We start from the raw sequence: 22,908 nt of genomic DNA on the forward strand, positions 1-22,908 counted from the left end.
AGTATGCCATACAATCAAGAGAAGACTTGGAGTGTTAGTCTTCAGCAAGTAGTCAGCAACACCTGGGGGGGGGTTGAGCAGAGCTTAAAGATCATTACAGAGCTGGTTTTCTCCACCCCACCCCCTTTTAGAACTGAATAATGCACACACAAATCCATTTACATGACTACCAAAGCAACTGTCCTCCCACTTTTTTCATACAGGGAAACCCTGAAATCAGGGTGGTGGGGTTATCCCAGGAAATGTTGAAGAAATGCTATGGGCTACTGGAGTTGGTGGGTAGAGGGATGGGGGAGAGAAAAGAATGGGGAATGGGGGGGTAAAAAAAAAAAAAGCAAGGAAGAGCTTTGGAGTGGAGTGGTTCCAGTTCCAGGTTTTGGGTTTCCTAAGATGTGGAGCAGTTAAAATCTGTAACGTTCACAGTAACTTCAGAAAGTATCAGGAGCCAGAGAGAGCACCTTACAGACCAGAGTATCAGGAGAGACCAGCCTGAACAAACGGGGCGGGGGGAGATATCCAGGAGTGCCCTGCTGGAGGTAACACTGATCCAGAATATAAACATGTCCTGTCTTGCAGGACTTTCCCCAGACCAGGGGCGGATCCAGAGCCTAGTCTCGGGAGGGGCACTGCCAGAAAATATATTTTTTTGGGGTACATCTATCGGGGAAATGGCTGGTGTTGGCGCTTCAATCATCACGGCACCATGGTTGTTATGGTGTCAGGATGATTGAAGCGCATTATTACTATAATTACATTGTTATAAAAAATTAAATAGTTTAACTCACCATAATGCAGAATCAGTGGGAGCCCCGAGTGTGTCACTTGCCATGTCACCTGTCACCAGATGCAGATTGTCACTTGCCACGTCGCCTGCCACATGTTGCAGATTGTCACTTGCCATGTCACCTGTCACCAGATGCAGATTGTCACTTGCCACGTCGCCTGCCACGTTGCGGATTGTCACTTGCCATGTCACTTGCCACGTCGCCTGCCACGTTGCGGATTGTCACTTGCCATGTCACTTGCCACGTTGCCTGCCACGTTGCGGATTGTCACTTGCCATGTCACTTGCCACGTCGCCTGCCACATGTTGCGGATTGTCACTTGCCACGTCACCTGTCACCAGATGCAGATTGTCACTTGCCATGTCACCTGCCACATATTGTGGATTGTCACTTGCCACGTCGCCTGTCACCAGATGCAGATTGTCACTTGCCACGTTGCCTGCCACCAGATGAAGATTGTCACTTGCCACGTCGCCTGCCACATGTTGCGGATTGTCACTTGCCACGTCGCCTGTCACCAGATGCAGATTGTCACTTGCCACGTTGCCTGCCACCAGATGAAGATTGTCACTTGCCACGTCGCCTGCCACATGTTGCGGATTGTCACTTGCCACGTCGCCTGCCACATGTTGCGGATTGTCACTTGCCACGTCGCCTGTCACTTGCCACCTGCTAAGGTGGTCTCTTGTGTCCCAGAGACAGGCAGCAGAGAGATGATGTAATCTCTCTGCTGCCGCAGCTGCCTGCAAGCAGGGGGGAAGTTGAACTGCAGGGATGCAGGGCGGGCGACGGGCGGTGAGAGATGATGTCATCTCTCTGCTCCCCCGCCCACCGGCTCCCTGATTGGCCAGCAGGCAGCAGCCCGCCCACATTGAGGGGTACATGTCAGCAGCGGCTCTCTTACCTATGGAGCCGCCCAGCGGCTCCCTCACTCACGGAGCCACCCAGCGGCTCTCTCAGTCACGGAGCCGCCCGGCTCCTCTTTCATTCACGGAGCCACCCGGCGGCTCTCTCACTCACGGAGCCGCCCGGCGGCTCTCTCAGTCACGGAGCCGCCCGGCTCCTCTTTCATTCACGGAGCCGCCCGGTGGCTCTCTCACTCACGGAGCCGCCCGGCGGCTCTTTCACTCACGGAGCTGCCCAGCGGCTCTGTCACTCACTCACGGAGCTGCCTGGCGGCTCTCTCACTTACGGAGCCGCCCGCCGGCGGGCTCTCTCACACCCTGCTCTCTGTCACACGCATTTCTCGGAGGGGGCAATTGCCCCGTTGCCCCCCCCTGGATCCGCCCCTGCCCCAGACAGAGGACCTCCCTCTCTTCGTAAGACTATCCAGTGACTGACACACAGTTCCACTCGGAGAATCCATAATGTGGTCTGTTAGAAATACGTATCATCGGCTGAGCCAGTGCCACTCTTGTGGGTGGAGTCAGTGGCCGGGGAAGACGCCTCCTTACGACGGAAAGAAACTTTCCTCTCTTTCTTCTGTTTGGCCTCTGCTTTCTCCTTCTCTTTCTGAAGTCGCTTTAATTCTTTTTCTTTTTGTTTTTCTCGCTCTTTCTTCCTTTTCCGCTCACGCTCCCTCTCTTCTCTTTCTTCCTTCTCTCTCTTCTTTTCCCGCTCCCTTTCTTCCCTCTCTCTCTTTTTGTCCTGTTCTTTTTGTTTCTCCTTACCCTTCTTGGCAGCCTCCTTGGGTGGTCCCAAGAGTGCTTTATTGGCGGTGGGAGAAGGCAGAACAGGATGCAGACCCTCAGACACCACCACAGACTCCGGTGGCTGGAGGGTGAGAGCGGGACTGTTGGGAGGAGAGGGCCTTCAAAGGCTGGATAAGCTAAGCTGACTACCGCTCAGAGAAGGGTTCAAGCGCAGCTTTTCTTCCTGAATTTGGCGAGCGCCAGGTAAGCGGCGTGAAGGGCGGTACTGTAACTCTCCTCGATTTTCTCTCCACTTGCGCAGCTGTGTATTGCTTTCACTTTCTATAAGAGCATCTGTAACCGCGAGGGCACTCACCTCTGGGAGAAGAACTTCCTCCTGCATACAGTGAGGTGGAAGGCTCCGTAATTTCTCCATGGTCTCATACATGCCTTGACAGCTCCGCAGCTTGTCCACTGACCCCAGCGTGTGCCGAAGCAACACAAGACCGACTCGGAAAACAATCTTCACCCCTTCACAGAAGAACATATCCCATACACGTAGGACAGAGGACCAAGGAAGAGTACGGGAGAAGATACACATAAACCACTCCGTCAGGATGGGGTCAATCTTAAACTTCTTTAGATGTCTGTAAGCCATGGGGCAAACCCTACGCAACAGGGCAAAGAAAATCTCTCCGTCCAGCTGTATAGCTTCCAGGCCGGCACTGTAATATCCTGGCAGATACTTGTCACAGATTTGGACCAAACACCAGAATGCTTGCTCTGCTGGCATGTGCATCAGCAACACCGCGGCCACTGGAGCCTGCGTCTCACAGTAGCCTTCCTCCGGGCGATACACGGCGTACGCCTTCAGTATACGGTACAAGTCCTGCTGCCCATGGCCCCCGCGAGCAGCAAACATTTCATGGAATGGGAACTGCTGGTGAAGATCCTTCTCTATCACATCCAGCCACTTGGGGTCTCCAGGATGTCTCTCCAACTCCTCGAACTTCCTCGGGTTCTTGTTGAGGAGATGGTGACTGTTGGAGTGATATTGCCATGCACGCGCACGTAGAGAAGATGGGATTCCTTTTCTATATCGCAGCTTCACCTTCTGGAATCGCCGCATCAGCCATTTGTCCCAATGATTGAACATGTCCAGCCACTTCAACTCTCTCTGCCAGGGATTTCCACAGAAATGGAGCCCTCCCCGTTGCCGCTGAACTGGTTTCCTCCCAGGAAGCCGTATTTGTCGGTCCTGCGGTAGGGCATGCCGTTGATCTCAGAGTCCGAACCCAGAGAGCTGGCGTCATCCAGGTGGCTGAGGGACTCCATCGTGCCTGACATTAGGCTGACAGAGTCCAGGTAGCTAAGTGTGTCGGGGGCGGGGGCCTTGGACCTGAAGCTGGACAGGGAGGCGGTGCGAAGGCTGAGGGAAGGCTCCTGCTCCCGTATGGAAGGGGCGTGGCCGGGGTAGAGGGAGGATCGGGGTGGAATGGGAAGTGGGGGTTTGGAGGACACGCTCCGATGAGGACTTGAAGGGTCATTGATACGACTTGGAGAGAGGGATGTCCCTAGCTGGGTGGGAGGTGGACCCGTGGGGGGAAGGTTGCTCGTCTGAGGGGTGGAATTTTGGCCAGGCAAAGCCTTCTTCTCCGAAGTGTCCTGCTGCTGCTGAGGGAGGGTGGAGGAAGCGGGTGGACCAATCGCAGAGCCCGGTGAGGGAGCTGCGGAGCTCTGTGAGGAACCATTGGGGAGGGTGCTCTCTGGTGGGACTCTAATGTCCGGGGTAGAAGAGTTCGGCGGCTGCTCTGTAGACGTTGTGGCCGGGAGTACGGAGGCTCATTCTGCCCGCCATGTGTTGGAGCCTCTGTGGGGGTTGGGCCCTGCCTCACAGGTGATTGGGGCCCCATTTTCTCAGCTGCGGTATCGGGGTCAGACATCACACGGGGCGCTGCAATCATTTCTTCACCGCGCTTATTCAGGAGCGACGCCACGGCGCCCCGAGCCCGCTGTCCGCCATCTTGTGACGTCTCCTGTATTGCCAGATTATCGGGCAGTTGGGATGTTCTTTGGCCTGGAGATGGATCGAGGTGTGGCAGGGAGTCCTGCGGGGGCGGTACCCTCTGTGCGGCCATGGGCTCTACAGGTACCTCCCCCAAGGTCTGTACTGCACTTCCGTCCCCCGGAGGCAGTATTAGGGTGGCTCCTTGTCCAGTGTTTATGTGTGTGTGGGTGGAGGGGCGGGGCCTTGTGTTGGAGGGCCCCCGAGGTTCTCCGGGACCTTTCTTGGCATTACCCACACAGGTCTGATCAGTGGGGCTTTTCTTGGAGAGTCCCTTGGGGGTGGGGTCAGCTCATCAGGAGGCGGAGGGCTGACAGTGACCGCTGCCCGACTCTCCGATGTGGCGTATATTGGTACACCAGTGTCTGGTACACCAGTGGCCGCCCCAGTCTGTGGGGGCCCCCGGCTCTCGGTCACTGTGTGTTGTGGTGGTACCGGCCTCAGATTTGGCACACTGGTGGTACTCCCAGGCGCTGGGGGCCCCTTGCTCTCTGGCGTGGTGTACTGTGGTGGTAAGGGCCCCAGATCCTGCACAGTGGAGATGCTCCCAGCCGGTGGAGGCCCTATATCTGGCCCTGTGGTGGTACTCCCAAGCAGCAGGGGCCCCTGGTTCTCGGTAACGGTATACTGCAGCGGTGGGGGCCCCGGTTCTTGTACAATGGTGGTACTCCCAGGTGGTAGGTGGCCGTGGCTCTCAGATAAGATGTATTGGTGTGGTAGGGGCCCCTGGCTCTCGGTGACAGTGTATTGGTGTGGTACAGGCCCCTGGCTCTCGGTAACAGTGTATTGTGGTAGTAGGGGCCCCGGATGGGGCGTAGCGGTGGTATTCCCAGGTTGTACGGGCCCCTGGCTCTCGGTAACGATGTTTCGGGGTGGTAGGGGCCCCAGATCGGTGGTATTCCCAGGTTGTAGGGGCCCCTGGCTCTCGGTAGCGCTGTGTCGGTGTTGTAGGGGTCGTGGCCCCTGGCTCTCGCTGTGTCGGGGCCCCTGGCTCTCTGTGTTCCCAGGCGGTGGGGGTCCCATCCTCTCGGTATCCATAGACTGTAGTGGAGGGCTCCTTTCCTCTGAGGTAATAGATCGGCCCTCCATGACAATCAGCACTCTCTGGGTGACTGTTGCCCTCTCTGGGGTCCCTGGCTGTCCTCCGGGGCCCCGGGCCTCGCTGGGCTCTCTGTGGGGCCGGCGCTCCGTGGAGCCTTTCCGGGGGGGCGACACGGGCCGGGGCCCCGGCGGAGAGGAGCAGGGCCCGGGCGGGGGAGGCTTCATGTCGGGGCTCTGCAGCGCTCACTGGCCCAAATGACAGCGGACCCTTTTTGGGGTTTAATTTCAGACCTGCATTCTCAATTAGTGTCAGGAGTTCCTCCAGCAGAGCATAATGTTGCTCTTTTGTCTCAGTTTGGAGCAAGATGTCGTCCACATACTGAATGATGCATTCTGGCTCAGAAAATACCTTCAGAATGTCCACCATACAGATGTGGAAGTATGTGGAGCTAGATTTGAACCCCTGGGCTAATCGACAGAAATACTGTTTCCCCTGAAACGTAAAGGCCAGTTTGTATTGGCTATCCTCATGCACAGGAATAGAAAAATAGCCATTTGATATGTCAATTGATGAGTACATTTTTGCTGAAGGTTTCAGTGCTGTCATCATGTCTGGCATCTTAGCAACAACATTTGTAATAGACAGAGGTGCATCTGTTTAGCGCACGGAAATCTACGGTGGGCCTCCACCCCCCCTCCTTCTTTACTGGCCAGAGGGCTGCATTTGTTTTAGATTGGCACTCTTTAATTACATTTTGTGCCAACAAATTCCTCACTGTGCTCTCTATGTATGGAATAGATTCGGGTGGAATTTTGTACTGACGCTGAGGTGGCGGATCAGGGCCCTCAATTTTTACAATCATGTTTGAAACTTTACCACATTGCGCTTTAGACGTTGCCCACACTTTGTTATGTTGCCACAAGATTTTAGCCAATGTTTGGTCCTCTGTTTTCAGTAGTGCCTGTGGGTCAAGGATTTCATTTGTTTTAACTGATGTAACCTCACAGCTGTCCATGACCACGTGCACCTTGCCATTGTATCTAGACCCTTTCCACAGTACCCAATTACACTGATCAAGAATCAGTCCATGTGTCCCCATTACATCCGAGCCCAAAATAGTGCCCTCATGTGTTGGTGACAGAAACAAACTATGTTCTACATATAACCTCTCTAGTTCTATGGGTACAGGTATTGACTGCTCAGACGGTACTAGTTGTCCTCTGAATCCTCTCAGGAGAATTTGTCTCCCTGTAGGATCCTTTTCAAGTTCGATATTCGTTACGCTGACAGCTGCTCCCGTATCCAAACGTATATTGGTGCGATGGCCCCCTACCGCCCCTTGGATACGTGGTCTGCTGCCTTTGTCCCTCTCCAGATGACATACTAGGGACAATTCCGGGGCCTGACGTCCCTATTGTTTAAAATAAGGATTGGTTGAGGGTGGGATTCTATATTCCTCCTGGCTTTCTTTAACTCCTTTCCCTAACCTCTGTAACTCCCTCAAAAGAGGACCATATACTGTAGCATCAGGTGCCTCGCTTGGCTCCTTTGCCACCTTATCTGGTCCAGGTTTTTGCTGTTCCTTCTTATGCCACGACTTCTTCTCACCCGTGCTCCTCCTAGGCAATTTACAGTACTTCATTAGATGGCCCGTATTGTCACACCTGTAGCACCTGCCTGTAAATCTCACTCTCCCTTCGCTTTTAGCTATCTCCGAAATTCATTTGTGGGGCCTATTGTCCTGCTCTGTCTCCCGAACCCAGTCCCTTAATGTGTTTACAAAGGTCTGGTATGAGGTGGCATTCCTCAGTGCAATTCTATGGTAATCAATACATGTGCACTTATTAGCCATAGAACACAGAAAACTACTGTCATCAGGAGACATATCAGGACAATTGTATGTGGCCTTATAAATGGAGAAGTGTTCACTGCAAAAGAGTATTGGATCCATTCCCCTCCTAAATTTTGTATTCTCTAGGGCGTCTGAACCCCTAGTGTCTCTTCCTCCCATTATGCGCTGCATCTCCCTCATTCTATCTGCCGAGTTTCCCCAATTCGAGTTTAACTCGGGAGTTAGACCTCTATGACTCCCGACTGGTGGCTGCAGTTTTTCACACAGTTGCAATGGAAGCCATGCGTGGAGGAGTGCGCATGCATCCTTATTGTTTAAAATGTACTTTGCCACCACAGCCTTCAGCCTGTTTGAGAGACTAATGGGTGAAGCACTAGTGTCAAATTTCCCCAAAATCTGGCACAGATTTGTGCGAACTTGTATGGAGAGTGTTGTGGATTGGGTGTTACCCTTCCTTCTTATAATTCCTAATCCTTGCCCAGTCCTTTCTGGCCCAAGAGTGAAGAGAGAAGAACTTTGATTTGGGGATTCTTCAGGATTGTCAGCCGAATATATTGGCTGTTGTTCGATCAGCCTCCTGTCTCCCAACTCCTGTGTCACAAAGGGATGTGTATCCCTGTTAGCACAACAATGGCTGTGCACTTTCTCCATTGCCTGTGCTTTCAAGGATAAAATTGTATGATCTTTTTGGGCTAGCTGATTTTTACACTCTTGTAATTCTCTTTTAAACATTTCTATTGCAGCTTCATTACTCTCTTTGTCCTAAAGATGCGATACATTGTTCCCTTAACATACACGTTTCCTCCAGTTCATCCAATTTCTGCTCTAATGAACCATTCTCAATTACCAGTTGATCAATCTCATCCCTCAGTTCATCACATTCACAAACATTTGAATCTGTATTCGCAGCTATAGCAGAAACACCTTTACTCACATCTTCTATCTTAGCTATTATTCTGTTCTATCTTTGTACCACTCCAATTCTTTTTGTTCCGCGATCTCTTTCATCTTTAACAACACGCATACAGCATTGGCTAATCTCTGTTTCTTGCCTTTATTGGAAGATTTTTTATGCTTTATGGCATCATTATGGGTATTGCATTGTTTTAATAGATCATTGTATTGGTGTGTTAATGCATTTTCTTTTATAGACTCAAATCTAACACAACCATACTTGTTAACAAAACCTTCAATGGCTTCCATTGCTATGCTAATTCGCACCTAGCTACACTAAAGTTGCTTACACAATGCCCACAGCTAGACAACAAAACACACACAGATGAAACTGTTTGAAAGCAAGCTTTCACTTGTAGTTCCACAATCAAGAGCAAAAAAAAAAAACGAAACAAAAAAACAAACAAACAAAAAAAACAAAACAAATCCTAAAGCCGTTTAAAAACAACTTTGTTCCTTTCAGCTCTACAGCCTAGAAGACACAAGGCACACTCTTAGTCAATGCCTCACTATATTCCCACTGATTTTTAAACCCCTTAGATCGCAGGCCACATTGAACTTCTGTTGGAACAGAGCGCTATTTCACACTCACGTGGGGACCAAATAAAAAATACACTAGTAATAAAATTAATTTAAAAAAAAATAAATAAATAAAATAAAATAAAATAAAAATACAAATCTATATTTCTCCCACTTTTTCCTCAAAGATGTGTGGTATATCCTGTCAATCTACAGGCTATATCAGTACCAGGGATGATCAAACCCCTTACTCACCAGTATCGTTTACTGGTTACAGGCCTAAAACACATTAACGATACAAACGTTTAACATATATACATATATCAGCCGAAGATCTCACCAGGTTCTATGCGTCCGTCTCCCTGATGAAATATTTTACAGAATCTTCATGACCATCCAAGCGTGGTTTCAGAATTCGCGAGCTAGCGCCAATCTTATCCACACTAGAGATGATTTTCAGTTCTGGGTGTACTTGAGGATTTATGCTTACAGGGAAATCAAGACAAAAAAATACATTAGGTTTTTGTGGATTCTGTGTAAAAATAAAATTCACACTCTCTCTGGGTGCCAAATGAAGTAATCGGTGCAAAAATCTACAATCTAATATATCCTATATAACTATTGCACCCATGTATTAATTTGTCTAATCCCTATAGTTGTTAACCTGTATGAGTCTGATAAGCACAATAATAAAACAAACACCTCTGCTTAGTAAACAAGTTACATTTATTTCCCAATAAAATAGGAATGTACTAAAACAGCAGAATTAGGAAAACTAACATAAAGGTACTACAGGAAAATTGCAATATTACAAGGCCTACAATCATAACACAATACAAACAGATACTTAGCACATCCTTTTGGCTGGTCCTCAGGTCTTAAAGAGAAAGTTTCTCTGGCAAACATTTCCTTTTAACAAACATACCTCATCCAGACCCCCCCCCCCCTTATGCCTGCCCAACTTTGCCTTTGGACGAATCACAGTGTCTCTGGGGCGTTCCTTCAACAGGCTATCATATGGATCGTCTTGCCCTAACTGGCCTCTGAGGGGCAGTGTAAATCCATGTATTGCCATCATCCGACCAATGTCAAATTCCACAAATACCTGGGCCCTTGATTTTCTGTATGTCACCTCATCCATCATGCCTGTCAGTTTAGTTGTCTTTGAAACCTGGGTGTATGGTAGCTAATCAGGAAATTCCCATAGACAGATCGGAGCCAGCATTGTCATGTGCAATGGAAGCTTAACAGGTTACATTCCCACCTGGGTGGCAGCATCCTGTCCTCCCGGGAGTGTAAAAGCTTCATTCCTTCAAAGTCTAGCTTCTCTTGGAAGTAAAGAAATATGTGTACAACATCCAGAAATATGATATTCATGTTAAGTTCCAACAGTGGCTAAAGTAACCTCCCCTTCACTGAAGAAGAAAGTCAGCTGATGAGCTGACAGCCAGTATAGTGCAGGGGGAGGAGCTCAAGGAGACCCGACATGAGGAGAGGCTTCAATGGAGGCACCGGAAGGGGGAAACACACTGAGCAGCGTGGAGGAAGGGGAATCGACTGACACTAATAGCAGGTGAGTGCTAATGTCACTGACCCCATCCCTCCACTACCATCACCCCTCTGCCTCATCCCACCATGCCAGCCTGATCCCACCATGCCAGCCTGATCCCACAATGCCTCTGATCCCACCATACCTCTGATCCCACCATGCCTCTGATTCCACCATGCCTCGGATTCCACCATGCCAGTCTGATCCCACCATGCCAGTCTGATCCCACCATGCCACTCTGATCTCACCATGCCAGTCTGATCCCAACATGCCTCTGATCCCACCATGCCTCTGATCCCACCATCCCAGTCTGATTCCATCATGATCCCACCATGCCTCTGATCCCACCATCCCAGTCTGATCCCACCATGCCTCTGATCCCACCATCCCATCATGCCTCTGATCCCACCATGCCTCTGATCCCACCACGCCTCTGATCCCACCACGCCTCTGCCACTGGAGAAAAATTTGTGTTTTTCTGACTGCTTGAATTTTTGGATAAAAAGTTTTTAACCATGTGCACTTGCGCAGTAATCCTGATGCATCGCGGAATAGAATCGAATCGTGGACAAGATAATCGTAATTAAATCGAATCGCGAGACCAGTGAAGATGCGCACCCTTACAGGGTATATTAGCCAAAGCGGGTAGCCAGAACAAGCCAGTAAGTCAGGAAGCCAGAGATCAGCGTATTCGGAGGCAGCAGACAGGATCAGGACAAGATCAGGAACCAGAAGGGACATCAGCCAGGCAAGTCTTCAACAGGAACACAGCAGAGAGTCTCCAGATTTGACAAGGCGAAGGCACGGAGGGAATGAACCAGGCAGTTTAAATAACTAGAAGGGGCTGGCTGACAATCAGGAAATGATCACCAGGTAAGCCACTGTGGAACGATGAATGCTGGCAATTAACCGACAGCTGAGCACAGAGAAGGGAGGGCTGAGCCCAGCCCTGACACTTGCATGCTGCCAGAATATTACCTATTCATATGCCCTCATTTGTATATTAGGTGTACAGTCATAAGCTTAATGTACACGGGATGTTTTTACAACCTCTCTTGAACAATTTAACTTGACAGATAGTAACCCACATTTAAAATGTCCGTTTTTCCGCATTTACATGCCGCGTTTAGCGGGTGTTTTGCCACTTTTTACAGCGTTTGCATTTAGAATCGTTTGAAAAAAAAATACTATTTTTTTTTTTTTCAAAATAGCCAAAAATGAAAAACGCCTGTAAGCGAAATGCAGCTAAATGCGAGTTACCGCGTTTAGCCGCGTTTAGAAGCGTTTGGCGCTTGAAATGTCTCTAAACTCAGCGTCTGAACTCATTTTCTTGCTTTCCAAAAAAGGCCTCTAAACTCAACTGGCTAGAAACAACTATAAACGACCCTGTGTACATGTACTGATAAGATAACATAGAGGAGAGTTCAGGAGCAGTTGGGAAAAAATGCACAACTGTTCCTAAACGTCCGTTCAGCAGCAGCAGTGTACATGAGGCTAATTACAGAGTTAAATACATTTGTTGTTATGGCTCCCAGGAGGCACATCTGCAGTATACTTTTGCCCGTAGACATGCATTACAATAACCACTGTACACGGCTATACACGTTTAAATTCTGGCACTCGCGTCTACACACATATGAGTGTATTTGTCAAAACGTAAAATTTTATGGATTGAACAATATATGCCGTGTATGTTTTTGTAATGTGCAGTATGTCTATGGGCAAGAGTATGCTGCAGCTGTGGCTCCCAAGAGCCACTACAAAAAGCTTATTTTATTAGTTTATTCTGTGTGGCTATACATCTAATATACAGCCTTGTGCAAGAGCCCTTAATCTTGCATTTGGCAAAACATCAAACTTCACACATGGAGTAAGGTGTACAGCCAGAGTGCTGGTTGTACCCATGAGTGCAAGTAACTGAGCTAACCAGAAGATTGGCCTGTTCCATTGAAGAAGTGAAACCAATATACATGATTTAGGTTTAAAAGCTTTTTGGTTCACAATTTGTTGTTGGTAGGATGCAAGATAAAAAAAATGTAGGAATGCGCGTCTGGCTGTATGACGTATGTAAAGAGCCAGAGGGCTTACAGATAAAAACTTGTTTGCATATCAGTAAACAAAGATCACAAGGCAATGGAAATAAAAATGTGTTGCTACCTTAAGCGCAGTTAGTCCAACCTTTTTCAACCAGGGTGCCTTCTGGGTTCTTCAGAGGTGCCTGGTAAAATGCCCTCAATATATATTTAGCCCAAAAATTGTCAACAAGCCTGTGGATTGACCTGGCAAAGTCTGAGGCATTGTCAGAGAAATAATCAACCCGGCCGTATTGGCCAAAAGGGTTTCCAGAACGAACACATGCGCAGTAGAAAGATGCGGCGCTCGTGGCCCAATGGCACGACACGCGCGCGTTCGTATTAGTACACGCTCAACGTGATGCTCTGGCTGCCTATTTAAAGACACTCAGGTGCTCAGACAGGTTGCTGGTTTGTGTTCAGCTTCCTGTCTGAGTTGTTTCTTGTTTCCTGCCTACTGAATCACTGCTTGACCCAGATCGTCCCTGAATTCTCTGCTCTTCTCCTGGACCCGACCAGTGGCTTGTTTATATGGATTCTGCCTTGTCTTCAATGTTTGACCCCCTTGCTTGTGACCCGGATTTACCTGCTATCTCCTGTGCCTGAACCTTTGCTTGTGACCTGGATTTGCCTACTGTCTCCTGTGCCTGAACTTCTGCTTGTGACCTGGACTTACCTGCTTTCTCCTGTACTTGACCCTCTGCCTGTGTCCCGGATCTGCCTGCTAACCTTGTGTTTTATCTTCAGCCTGTTTCAGACCTTCTGAATTGCCAGTCTCTGCACATCTACCAGGACCCTTCAAGGAGTATTATGCAAGTCCCATCCAACCTGCTGGTAGCCTGTGCCTCTTTGTGCCATCCGCTCCCTGTTCCACCTCCAAGGGGCGGACTGCGCTTAGTCGCAAGGGCGAATCGCTCTTGGCATCTCGGCCTCGGTAAGTACTTACCTGACAGTACAAACCAGCCAGATGTCAGAGGCCGACAGAGTGCGCTCTCCGCTTGAAATACTATGCCAGCAGGTTTCCACACTCACCGATGCAGTTCAGAAACTGCAAGAAGGCTACACCCAAATTGATAGTCGCCTCCAGCAACTCTCTGGAGCACCCATACCAACAGCTGCACCCGCCAGTGGGGCCTCCGCTCCTCAGCCTTCATCAAATCCAACTGTGGTAATGGCCCTTCCTGAACCTAGGGTCCCTATGCCAGAGCGATTTGCAGGTGATCGCAAAAAACATAGGGCTTTCAAGAACGCTTGCTCCCTATACCTAGCTCTTCAGCCAAGGACTTTTTCTTCTGAAGTAGTAAAGGTGGGCTTCATTATTTCCCTTCTGGCCAATGAACCCCAAGCCTGGGCCCACAGTCTGATGGAACAAAGGAGCCCTGTTCTAAATTCAGTAGATACCTTTTTTGAAAACATGGCACAACTTTATGATGACCCACAGCCCACGGCTACTGCTGAAACCATTTTACATAACCTGTCTCAAGGGCGAAGGCCAGTTGAGGACTACACAGTGGAGTTCTGGAAGTGGTCGGCTGATACCGGCTGGAACGAACCTGCCCTGAAGTACCAATACCGTTAGGGTTTGTTGGAAGTCCTTAAGGATGAGTTAGCTAGGGTGGAGACCCCTGCAACTCTGGAGGAATTGATCCAGTCGGCCACCAAGCTAGACAGGCGCATGCGCGAACGGCGCTCAGAGCGCTTCCAGGTTCTTCGATCCAGCTGGATGCTTCCCAAGCCGACCATCCCTTTCTGGTTCCTCCAACCACCGCATTTACCGAAGCCGAGCCTATGCAACTCAGACTGGTCCGTGCTCCTCTTACTCCCGAGGAGAGGCAACGTAGGCGGCAAGCCAATCTGTGCCTATACTGTGGGGGTACAGGTCATTTTCTCCGTAACTGCCCTGTGAGACCTAGTAAGTTTTATCCTCGATCTGTTATGAATTATCAAGTTACCAGTGCACCCAAAACTTATGTCTCCCTCCTTATCTCCCTACAGATAGCGGAATAGGAAACTCGCCAGCCAGCTATAATTGATTCTGGAGCATGTAGCTGTTTTTTGGGCATCACGCTGGCTCAAGAGCTACAAATTAATCTTCAAACTAAGAAGCAAAGCCTTCAAGTACACTTGGCTGATGGGTCTCTCCCCCGCTCTGGACCGATCACCCAGGAAACCAGACCCATTTTCGTCACTACTGATTCTGGTCACCAAGAGTTCCTACGTTTTGACCTGATTTCCTCTCCTTTGTTCCCCATCATCTTGGGACTCCCCTGGCTACAGGCACATGAACCACAAATAAACTGGAACAAGATAGAGGTTTCCTTCTCCTCTGAGTATTGCTCCCAGCACTGTCTCACTCCTGCCCCGGCCGCCTGTTCAGCTGTAATCCCTGTGCCTGATAACCTCCAACATGTTCCATCGGTGTACCTCGAGTTCCGAGACGTTTTCCACAAACAACAGGCTGACCGCCTACCACCTCACTGGTCTTACGACTGCCCCATTGACCTTCTGCCCGGCTCTGAAGTTCCCTTTGGCCGTATCTTCCTGTTATCAGAAATGGAGCTAAAAACTCTAGAAAAGGGTTTTATCCGGCCTTCCTCCTCACCGGCTGGAGCCGGTATCTTCTTTGTAGAAAAAAAAGACGGTTCCCTGAGGCCATGCATTGATTACAGGGAACTAAATAAAATAACTATAAAGAACCGGTATGCACTTCCACTTATCCCAGAGTTGTTTCAACATTTTCGTTCCGCCCAAATCTTCTCCGTACTGGATCTCCAAGGGGCCTACAACCTCATCAGGATTCGGGCTGGAGATGAGTGGAAGACTCCCTTTAGGTCCAGGTTTGGACATTATGAATACCCGGTGATGCCCTTTGGGCTATGCAACGCCCCGGCCACTTTCCAACATCTGGTCAATGACATTTTCCGGGAGTATCTTGACAACTTCCTAGTCGTGTACCTGGACGACATCCTTATTTTTTCTGCTAATATTGAGTTACACCGAGTTCATGTTAAAAAGGTCCTGGCAATTCTCAGAACACACAAGCTGTATCTTAAGGCAGAGAAATGCGACTTTGAAAAGTCTGCTGTGCAATTCTTGGGATTCATTATCTCCACCAATGGGGTCGCAATGGACCCACAGAAGGTCAAGGCAATCCAGGAATGGCCAGCCCCATCAGACAAAAAGGGGGTATAACATTTCAATGGCTTTGCCAATTTTTACAGAAGATTTATCACTGGATTCTCTTCCATTGTAGCCCCCATTACTCAAAGGACACGTCAACACAACCGTTTTCAGTAGTCCCAGAAAGCCCAGGAAGCTTTTACTAAATTGAAAGCCTTGTTCACCTCGGCACCAATCTTAAAGCATCCAGATCCGGCTCTGCCATTCGCATTGGAAGTAGATGCCTCTGAAACTGCCACCGGAGCCATCCTCTCCCAAAGACAGGGGCTCAAGGCCCTTCTACATCCCGTAGCCTTCGCATCCGGGAAACTGATTCCGCCAGAAAAAAACTATGATGTAGGTGACAGGGAGTTGTTGGCCATTAAATTCGCCTTGGAAGAGTGGAGGTACCTACTGGAGGGTGCACTCCACCCTGTCATGACCTTCACCGAACATAAGAATCTAGAATACCTCAGGTCAGCCAAACGATTAAAACCCAGACAAGCCCGCTGGGATCTTTTTTTTTCTAGATTCAATTTTCACATATCCTACAGACCTGGCTCCAAAAACGGAAAGGCAGATGCACTCTCTTGGATGTTCCTTGAAACCTCTCAGGCACCTGAACCTAGCACTATCTTGTCCCCACAAAATTTCTTGTTGGCCATCCAAACTGACTTAATAACTTCTATTAAATCAACGTCCAGTCACTGTACCGACCCAGAGGTACCTTCCTTGGAAAAACATGATGACCTACTCTGGGCCCAAGGAAAAATCTTTGCTCCACTAGAAATGAGACCCTTGGCTCTTAGGACTTTCCATGACCACAAACTAGCAGGTCACTTTGGGACACTAAAGACCGCTGAACTCGTCTCCCAATCTTTTTGGTGGTCAGGCTGGAGACAGGACTGTAAGGATTATGTCTCTTCTTGCTCTCTTTGCCAGCGCAATAAGGGTCCAAACACCAAATCCTGGGGTCTACTCAAGCCTCTGTCCATTCCGGAACGGCCGTGGGCAGAAGTCTCCATGGACTTCATTGTGGATCTACCTCCTTCGGGGGGGTTTACCACTATCTTGGTCTTTGTCGACCGTTTTTCTAAAATGGCACATTTTTTGCCCATGGTGGGAACTCCTTCTGCTACAGATACAGCTAAAAAATTTTTGAAAGAAATTACAAGACTTCATGGTGTACCTAGGAGCATCGTCTCGGATAGAGGTGTCCAATTTACCTCCAAGTTCTGGAGGGAACTTTGTAAAGCTCTGGAAATAAAGATTTGTCTCTCCTCTGCCTATCACCCACAGAGCAATGGCCAAACGGAGAGAACAAATCAAACTCTAGAGCAGTACCTCCGTTGTTTTTGTTCTGGTTTCCAAGATGGATGGTCCAATCTTCTGCCATACGCTGAGTTTGCGTACAACTCCATCCATACAGCTACCAATCAATCACCTTTTTGGTCAAACTTCGGTTTCCACCCTTGTTTTCTTCCAAACACCATTCCTGAGATATCTGTCCCTGCCTTACAAGACCGCATAGCCTCTATTCAGTTGAACTTCCAGAAAATTCAGGAAACTATACAAAGAGCTCAGGACAATTACAAAAGATATTATGATAAAGGAATGAAGGAGAACCCAGTCTTCAAAATTGGCGAGGAAGTTTAGCTATCAATTACTAATCTCAAATTACCTCTTCCCTCACGGAAGCTGGGGCCAAGGTTCATTGGACCCTTTAAGATCAACCCTGTGGCCTTCGAGCTAGCACTGCCCAACTCTTACAGAATACATCCAGTATTTCATGTCTCCTTATTAAAGCCTGTTGTTTCCAGCCCCTTCTCTGGGAGAGAACTACCTCCCCCACCAGTCGAGGTCGACGGGGAGAGGGAATTTGAGGTGGAGTCTATTCTAGGCTGCAGGAAGAGGGGTAGACAGCTCCAGTATTTGACTAGTTGGAAGGGGTACCCTCCTGAGGACAACTCCTGGGAACCCGCTAGGAATCTGCACGCTCCTCTCTTGATCCGAGCATTTCATCAAGAACCACCCGAATTGATGTCCAGTTTGGGTGTCCGGAGTCCGCCCCTCGGGGGGGGCACTGTCAGAGAAATAATCAACCCGGCCGTATTGGCCGAACGGGTTTCCGGAACGAACGCATGCGCAGTAGAATGATGCGGCGCTTGCGCGCTCGTGGCCCAATGGCATGACGCGCGCGCGTTCGTATTAGCACACGCTCAACGTGATGCTCTGGCTGCCTATTTAAAGACACTCGCGTGCTCAGACAGGTTGCTGGTTTGTCTTCAGCTTCCTGTCTGAGTTGTTTCCTGTTTCCTGCCTACTGAATCAATGCTTGACTCGGATCGTCCCTGACTACTCTGCTCTTCTCCTGGACCCGACCAACGGCTTGTTTATAAGGATTCTGCCTTGTCTTCAGTCTTTTACCCCCTTGCTTGTGACCCGGATTTACCTGCTATCTCCTGTGCCTGAACCTTTGCTTGTGACCCGGATTTGCCTACTATCTCCTGTGCCTGAACCTCTGCTTGTGACCTGTACTTACCTGCTTTCTCCTGTGCTTGACCCTCTGCCTGTGTCCCGGATCTGCCTGCTAACCTTGTGTTTTATCCTCAGCCTGTTTCAGACCTTCTGAATTGCCAGTCTCTGCACATCTACTAGGACCCTTCAAGGAGTATTACGCAAGTCCCATCCAACCTGCATCCATGTGCCTCTTCGTGCCATCCGCTCCCTGTTCCATCTCCAGGGGGCAAACTGCGCTTAGTCGCAAGGGCGAATCGCTCTCGGCATCTCAGCCTCAGTGAGTACTTACCTGACAGGCATCTTTGGAGTTGAGAGCATGTATGGTAGAACTAATGGCTGGATTTCCCTAGCGGTAGCAGATGTTTGGGTTTATCCTTAAGCACTTAGTCTGTACTGGTTACAGAGGCCATGCCGAAGTGGAATTTTTCAATGCATACTTTTATAACATTTGGGATTAATTAAGAATTGCATAAAATATAGCACAAAAATGGGCCATGCTGCAAACACAGCACCATTGCTGCTTAGTGAGTGCGCTTATGAATTAGATAGATTAGAAGTTAGATGAATTCACATATTTTTATGTGTATATGTAGTCGATTTGGTTATTGATTGCCACATGCAATTTACATATTATATACATTTGATTTATTTATTTTATTTATGTTAGAAATAAAATATTTAAAAATGTTTAAGTGTTTGCAATTTTTTGACACAGCCACATGTACAAATAAATGATGGATAAGGGTGTTGCACAGGGTGTCTCTGGATAATTAGGAGAGCTGACACAGACACCCTTTAGCAGTTGGGCATCATTGCCTAGTCACTCAAGACAGGTTCTTTGCACAGGATTTGGCAGTTACCCAGATTAAATGCAATTAAAGGAATGTTGTATTGGTTGTTTACTGAATATTTTGACACTGAAATATGTTATATAGGATGCAGTTCAGGCCAAAATGTATTGTACCAGTAAGGACAACTTACAAAACCCTTTAAAGGTGATACATATACAGACATGGGAACTTGAGAGGCACTTAGATAATGCTGCCAAGAATTCAAGCAGAACAAAACATTTTCTCCTGCAGATGAAATCATGGTGTCAACAAGGAACAAATACCACCTTGCAACAGAGAGGGCATGCATGTTTCTATAGTAGCTAACATGTAAGACAATGATAGCCTCTGCCTAACCACAGCTACGGATGTGGAAAATGGCATATCACATGGTTCATTCCTTATGCCTGATGTAGTTACATAGTTACATAGTAGATGAGGTTGAAAAAAGACACAAGTCCACCAAGTCCAATCTATGTGTGTGATTATATGTCAGTATCCCTGTATGTTGCGGTGGTTCAGGTGCTTATCTAATATTGTTTTGAAACTATCGATGCTCCTCGCTGAGACCACTGCCTGTGGAAGGTAATTCCACATCCTTGCCGCTCTTACAGTAAAGAACCCTCTTCGTTTAAGATTAAACCTCTCTTCTTCTAATTTTAATGAGTGGCCACATGTCGTGTTAAACTCCCTTCCGCAAAAAAGTTTTATCCCTATTGTGGGGTCACCAGTACGGTATTTATAAATTTAAATCATATCCCCTCTCAAGCGTCTCTTCACCAGAGAGAATAAGTTCAGTGCCCGCAACCTTTCCTCATAACTAACATCCTCCAGACCCTTTATTAGCTTAGTTGCCCTTCTTTGTACTTGCTCAATTTCCAGTACATCCTTCCTATGGACTGGTGCCCAGAACTGGACAGCATACTCTAGGTGCGGCCGGACAAGAGTCTTGTAGAGAGGGAGAATTATCGTTTTATCTCTGGAGTTAATCCCTTTTTTAATGCATGCCAATATTCTGTTTACTTAGTTAGCAAAAGCTTGGCATTGCATGCCATTGCTGAGCCTATCGTCTACTAGGACCCCCAGGTCCTTTTCCATCCTAGATTCCCCCAGAGATTCTCCCCCCAGTGTATAGATTGCATTCATATTTTTGCCACCCAAATGCATTATTTTACATTTTTCTACATTAAACCTCATTTGCCATGTAGTTGCCCACCCCATGAATTTGTTCAGATCTTTTTGCAAGGTTTCCACATCCTGCAGAGAAGTTATTGCCCTGCTTAGCTTAGTATCGTCCGCAAATACTGAGATTGAACTGTTTACTCCATCCTCCAGGTCTTTTATGAACAAAATAAATAGGATTGGTGGGTAGTGGGGTCCCAGCACAGAACCCTGGGGGACCCCACTACCCACCTCTGACCATTCCGAGTACTCCCCATTTATCACCACCCTCTGAACTCGCCCTTGTAGCCAGTTTTCAATCCATGTACTCACCCTATGGTCCATGCCAACGGACCTCATTTTGTACAGTAAACGTTTATGGGGAAATGTGTCAAATGCTTTTGCAAAATCCAGATACGCCACGTCTACGGGCCTTCCTTTATCTAGGTGACAACTCACCTCTTCATAGAAGGTTAATAGATTGTTTTGGCAAGAACGATTCTTCATGAATCCATGCTGATTACTGCTAATGATACCGTTCTCATTACTAAAATCTTGTATATAGTCCCTTATCATCCCCTCCAAGAGCTTGCATACTATTGATGTTAGGCTAACTAGTCTGTAATTCCCAGGGATGTAGTGGCCTGCTGATCCTGACAATATTATTTGTGATCTCCTAAGCCAGAGGTTTCCAATTTTTTGACCTTCCTGAGCCACATTGGAAGAAGAGGAATCGTCTTGGGCCACACATAAAATACACTAAAAATTAGATCAGCTGATGAGCAAAAAAGGACGGGCAGACCACAAGTTAACAATCACTGTTATACAGTAGATAATGTACCTATCTGAGTAATAAAAATTCATTATTTTTGTAATATTTTTTATTATAAAAGTAAGAGAGGACAACATAAAACTAGCGCATCAATATCTGGTTTGATGGATGTAGTAGCCATTCACATTGGATTCTCCAGGTGCTCATTAGATATTTTGGTTCCAATTTTGCCCTTCGTGTGCTTCATCCTTGAAAACAGCTGTTGACAAATATAGATGCTGCTGAAAACTGATGACATGAATAAAGTGTGATTATGATCAATACATTTTTATTGGGCTGCATGTGTTCACAAAGTGCAAATGCATTTTTCCAAAAAAGTCCCCCAAAAAATCAAAAATCAAGTAAGTTTACAATTTTGTGTAGGGCCACATTCATAGCTATCTGCAGGTTGGACACCACTTTCCTAAAGAAACTTTTTATAACTAAGTCAACTTGTGAAATGGAATGAAGAAATGGCAAATTTAAGCATTTAAAAATTAAATTTGTAAATAGGGCTTATACTGCCAGGTGAAAATATATGGCCTAAAGTCTGATGGCCTGCTTTTGCAAAGCACCATTAATAATCACGAGCAAGAACATATATGTATGGGATATGTATAAGGGGTGGGGGCACAAGACACGTGACGTGGGGAAATGATAAACCTGGTCTTAACAGCACATACTAATGAGCAAGACTGTTGTCAGTCAGATGCCTGTCAATCTTGCGCAGGAGGAAGGAGTCAACATGTTCTGGCACATTTCAAATGGGTGTATCAGTTTTGATTGAACCAGTATTACAACCGGTTTGGGGTGACGATGTCCTAAATGTCTTCCTAGCGGTGATTAAGAACTGTAAAAGAATAAAGGCTGACACTGAATTATAATACTTTAGCTAAAACATACTGTATATACCAATCTGTTAAAACAGGAGTGTTTCTAAACTTTCACAGTTGTATCTGCAGCAATATAAAATTTGCAAAGTAAATACCAATCCAAAATTTGGCATTGTTCATTTAATCTGTGAGCAGCCATATAAGGTTCATTCTGCACAATATAAACACTCTCCTCCTGTCACCATTGCATATGCAATATTAATCGTCTTACTCACTAACATACTACGCAAGGAATCCTGAAGGGGGAGAGGTTAGGAATATCCTTCTTAGTAAGTTAACTTTTTTTTTCTTAAAGAACCTTTCACTTAGAGCATGACACTATTATGTATAACAGAAAATCTTTGCATCTTTTTTTATTTATGAAATATACTGTTTATTTACATTTTTTATTGTAATCAATTTTTATTGTCATTTAAAAAAAAAAAAAAATCTGAGTGAAATGTGCAATATAAATAAAATTGTAACTTCTGAATGGTTGCTGGTGGGGCGGTGTTTTTAAAGCTTCATAAACGCCCTTGAGTTCCTGCAATGAATATAACAATAGGCACCACACACAGGAGTGGTAGTGTTGTATTAAAAATTAAAGGAGTTATAAAGTCAAGTTTTTTTATCTTAATGCATTCTATGCATTAAGATAAAAAGCCTTCTGTGCGCAGCAGCCCCCCTTAGCCCCTCCTAATACTTACCTGAGCCCCAGCTCTGTCCAGCGATGTCCACGAGCGTCTCGGCCTTCCGAGACTCTCCCTCCTGATTGGCTGAGACACAGCAGCGGTGTCATTGGCTCACATTGCTTTCAATCAGCCAATCAAGAGAGAGGTGGGGCGGGGGATGCAGCTCCATGTCTGAATGGACAACAGGGAGCTGTGACTCAACTCGGGTGCCCCATAGCAAGCTTCTTCCTGTGGGGGCACTCGACAGGAGGGAGGGGCAGGAGCACAGAAAAGGGACCCGAGAAGAGGAGGATCTGGGCTGCTCTGTGCAAATCCACTGCAACAGAGCAGGTAGAAAAACATGTTTGTTATTTTCATTAAAAAAAAAAAATGAGACTTTACAATCACTTTAAGC

General features: G+C 47.4%; 1 protein-coding gene and 1 pseudogene across 1 annotated transcript; both read right to left on the reverse strand.

The window, feature by feature from the left end:
- Nucleotides 1–2,055: 2,055 nt before the first annotated feature.
- LOC141130028 (TBC1 domain family member 10B-like) lies at nucleotides 2,056–4,501 on the reverse strand. The gene is given in 2 exon segments (XM_073618016.1): nucleotides 2,056–3,598; nucleotides 3,601–4,501. Coding segments are annotated over 2 exon segments (1,599 nt in total). The 5' UTR covers nucleotides 3,764–4,501; the 3' UTR covers nucleotides 2,056–2,162.
- Nucleotides 4,502–6,934: 2,433 nt separating this feature from the next.
- Nucleotides 6,935–8,107, reverse strand: LOC141127602 (posterior protein-like; annotated as a pseudogene).
- Nucleotides 8,108–22,908: the final 14,801 nt, after the last annotated feature.

The sequence above is a fragment of the Aquarana catesbeiana genome, linkage group LG02 (genome assembly GCF_042186555.1).
Source record: "Aquarana catesbeiana isolate 2022-GZ linkage group LG02, ASM4218655v1, whole genome shotgun sequence".
NCBI classification, from domain to species: domain Eukaryota; kingdom Metazoa; phylum Chordata; class Amphibia; order Anura; family Ranidae; genus Aquarana; species Aquarana catesbeiana.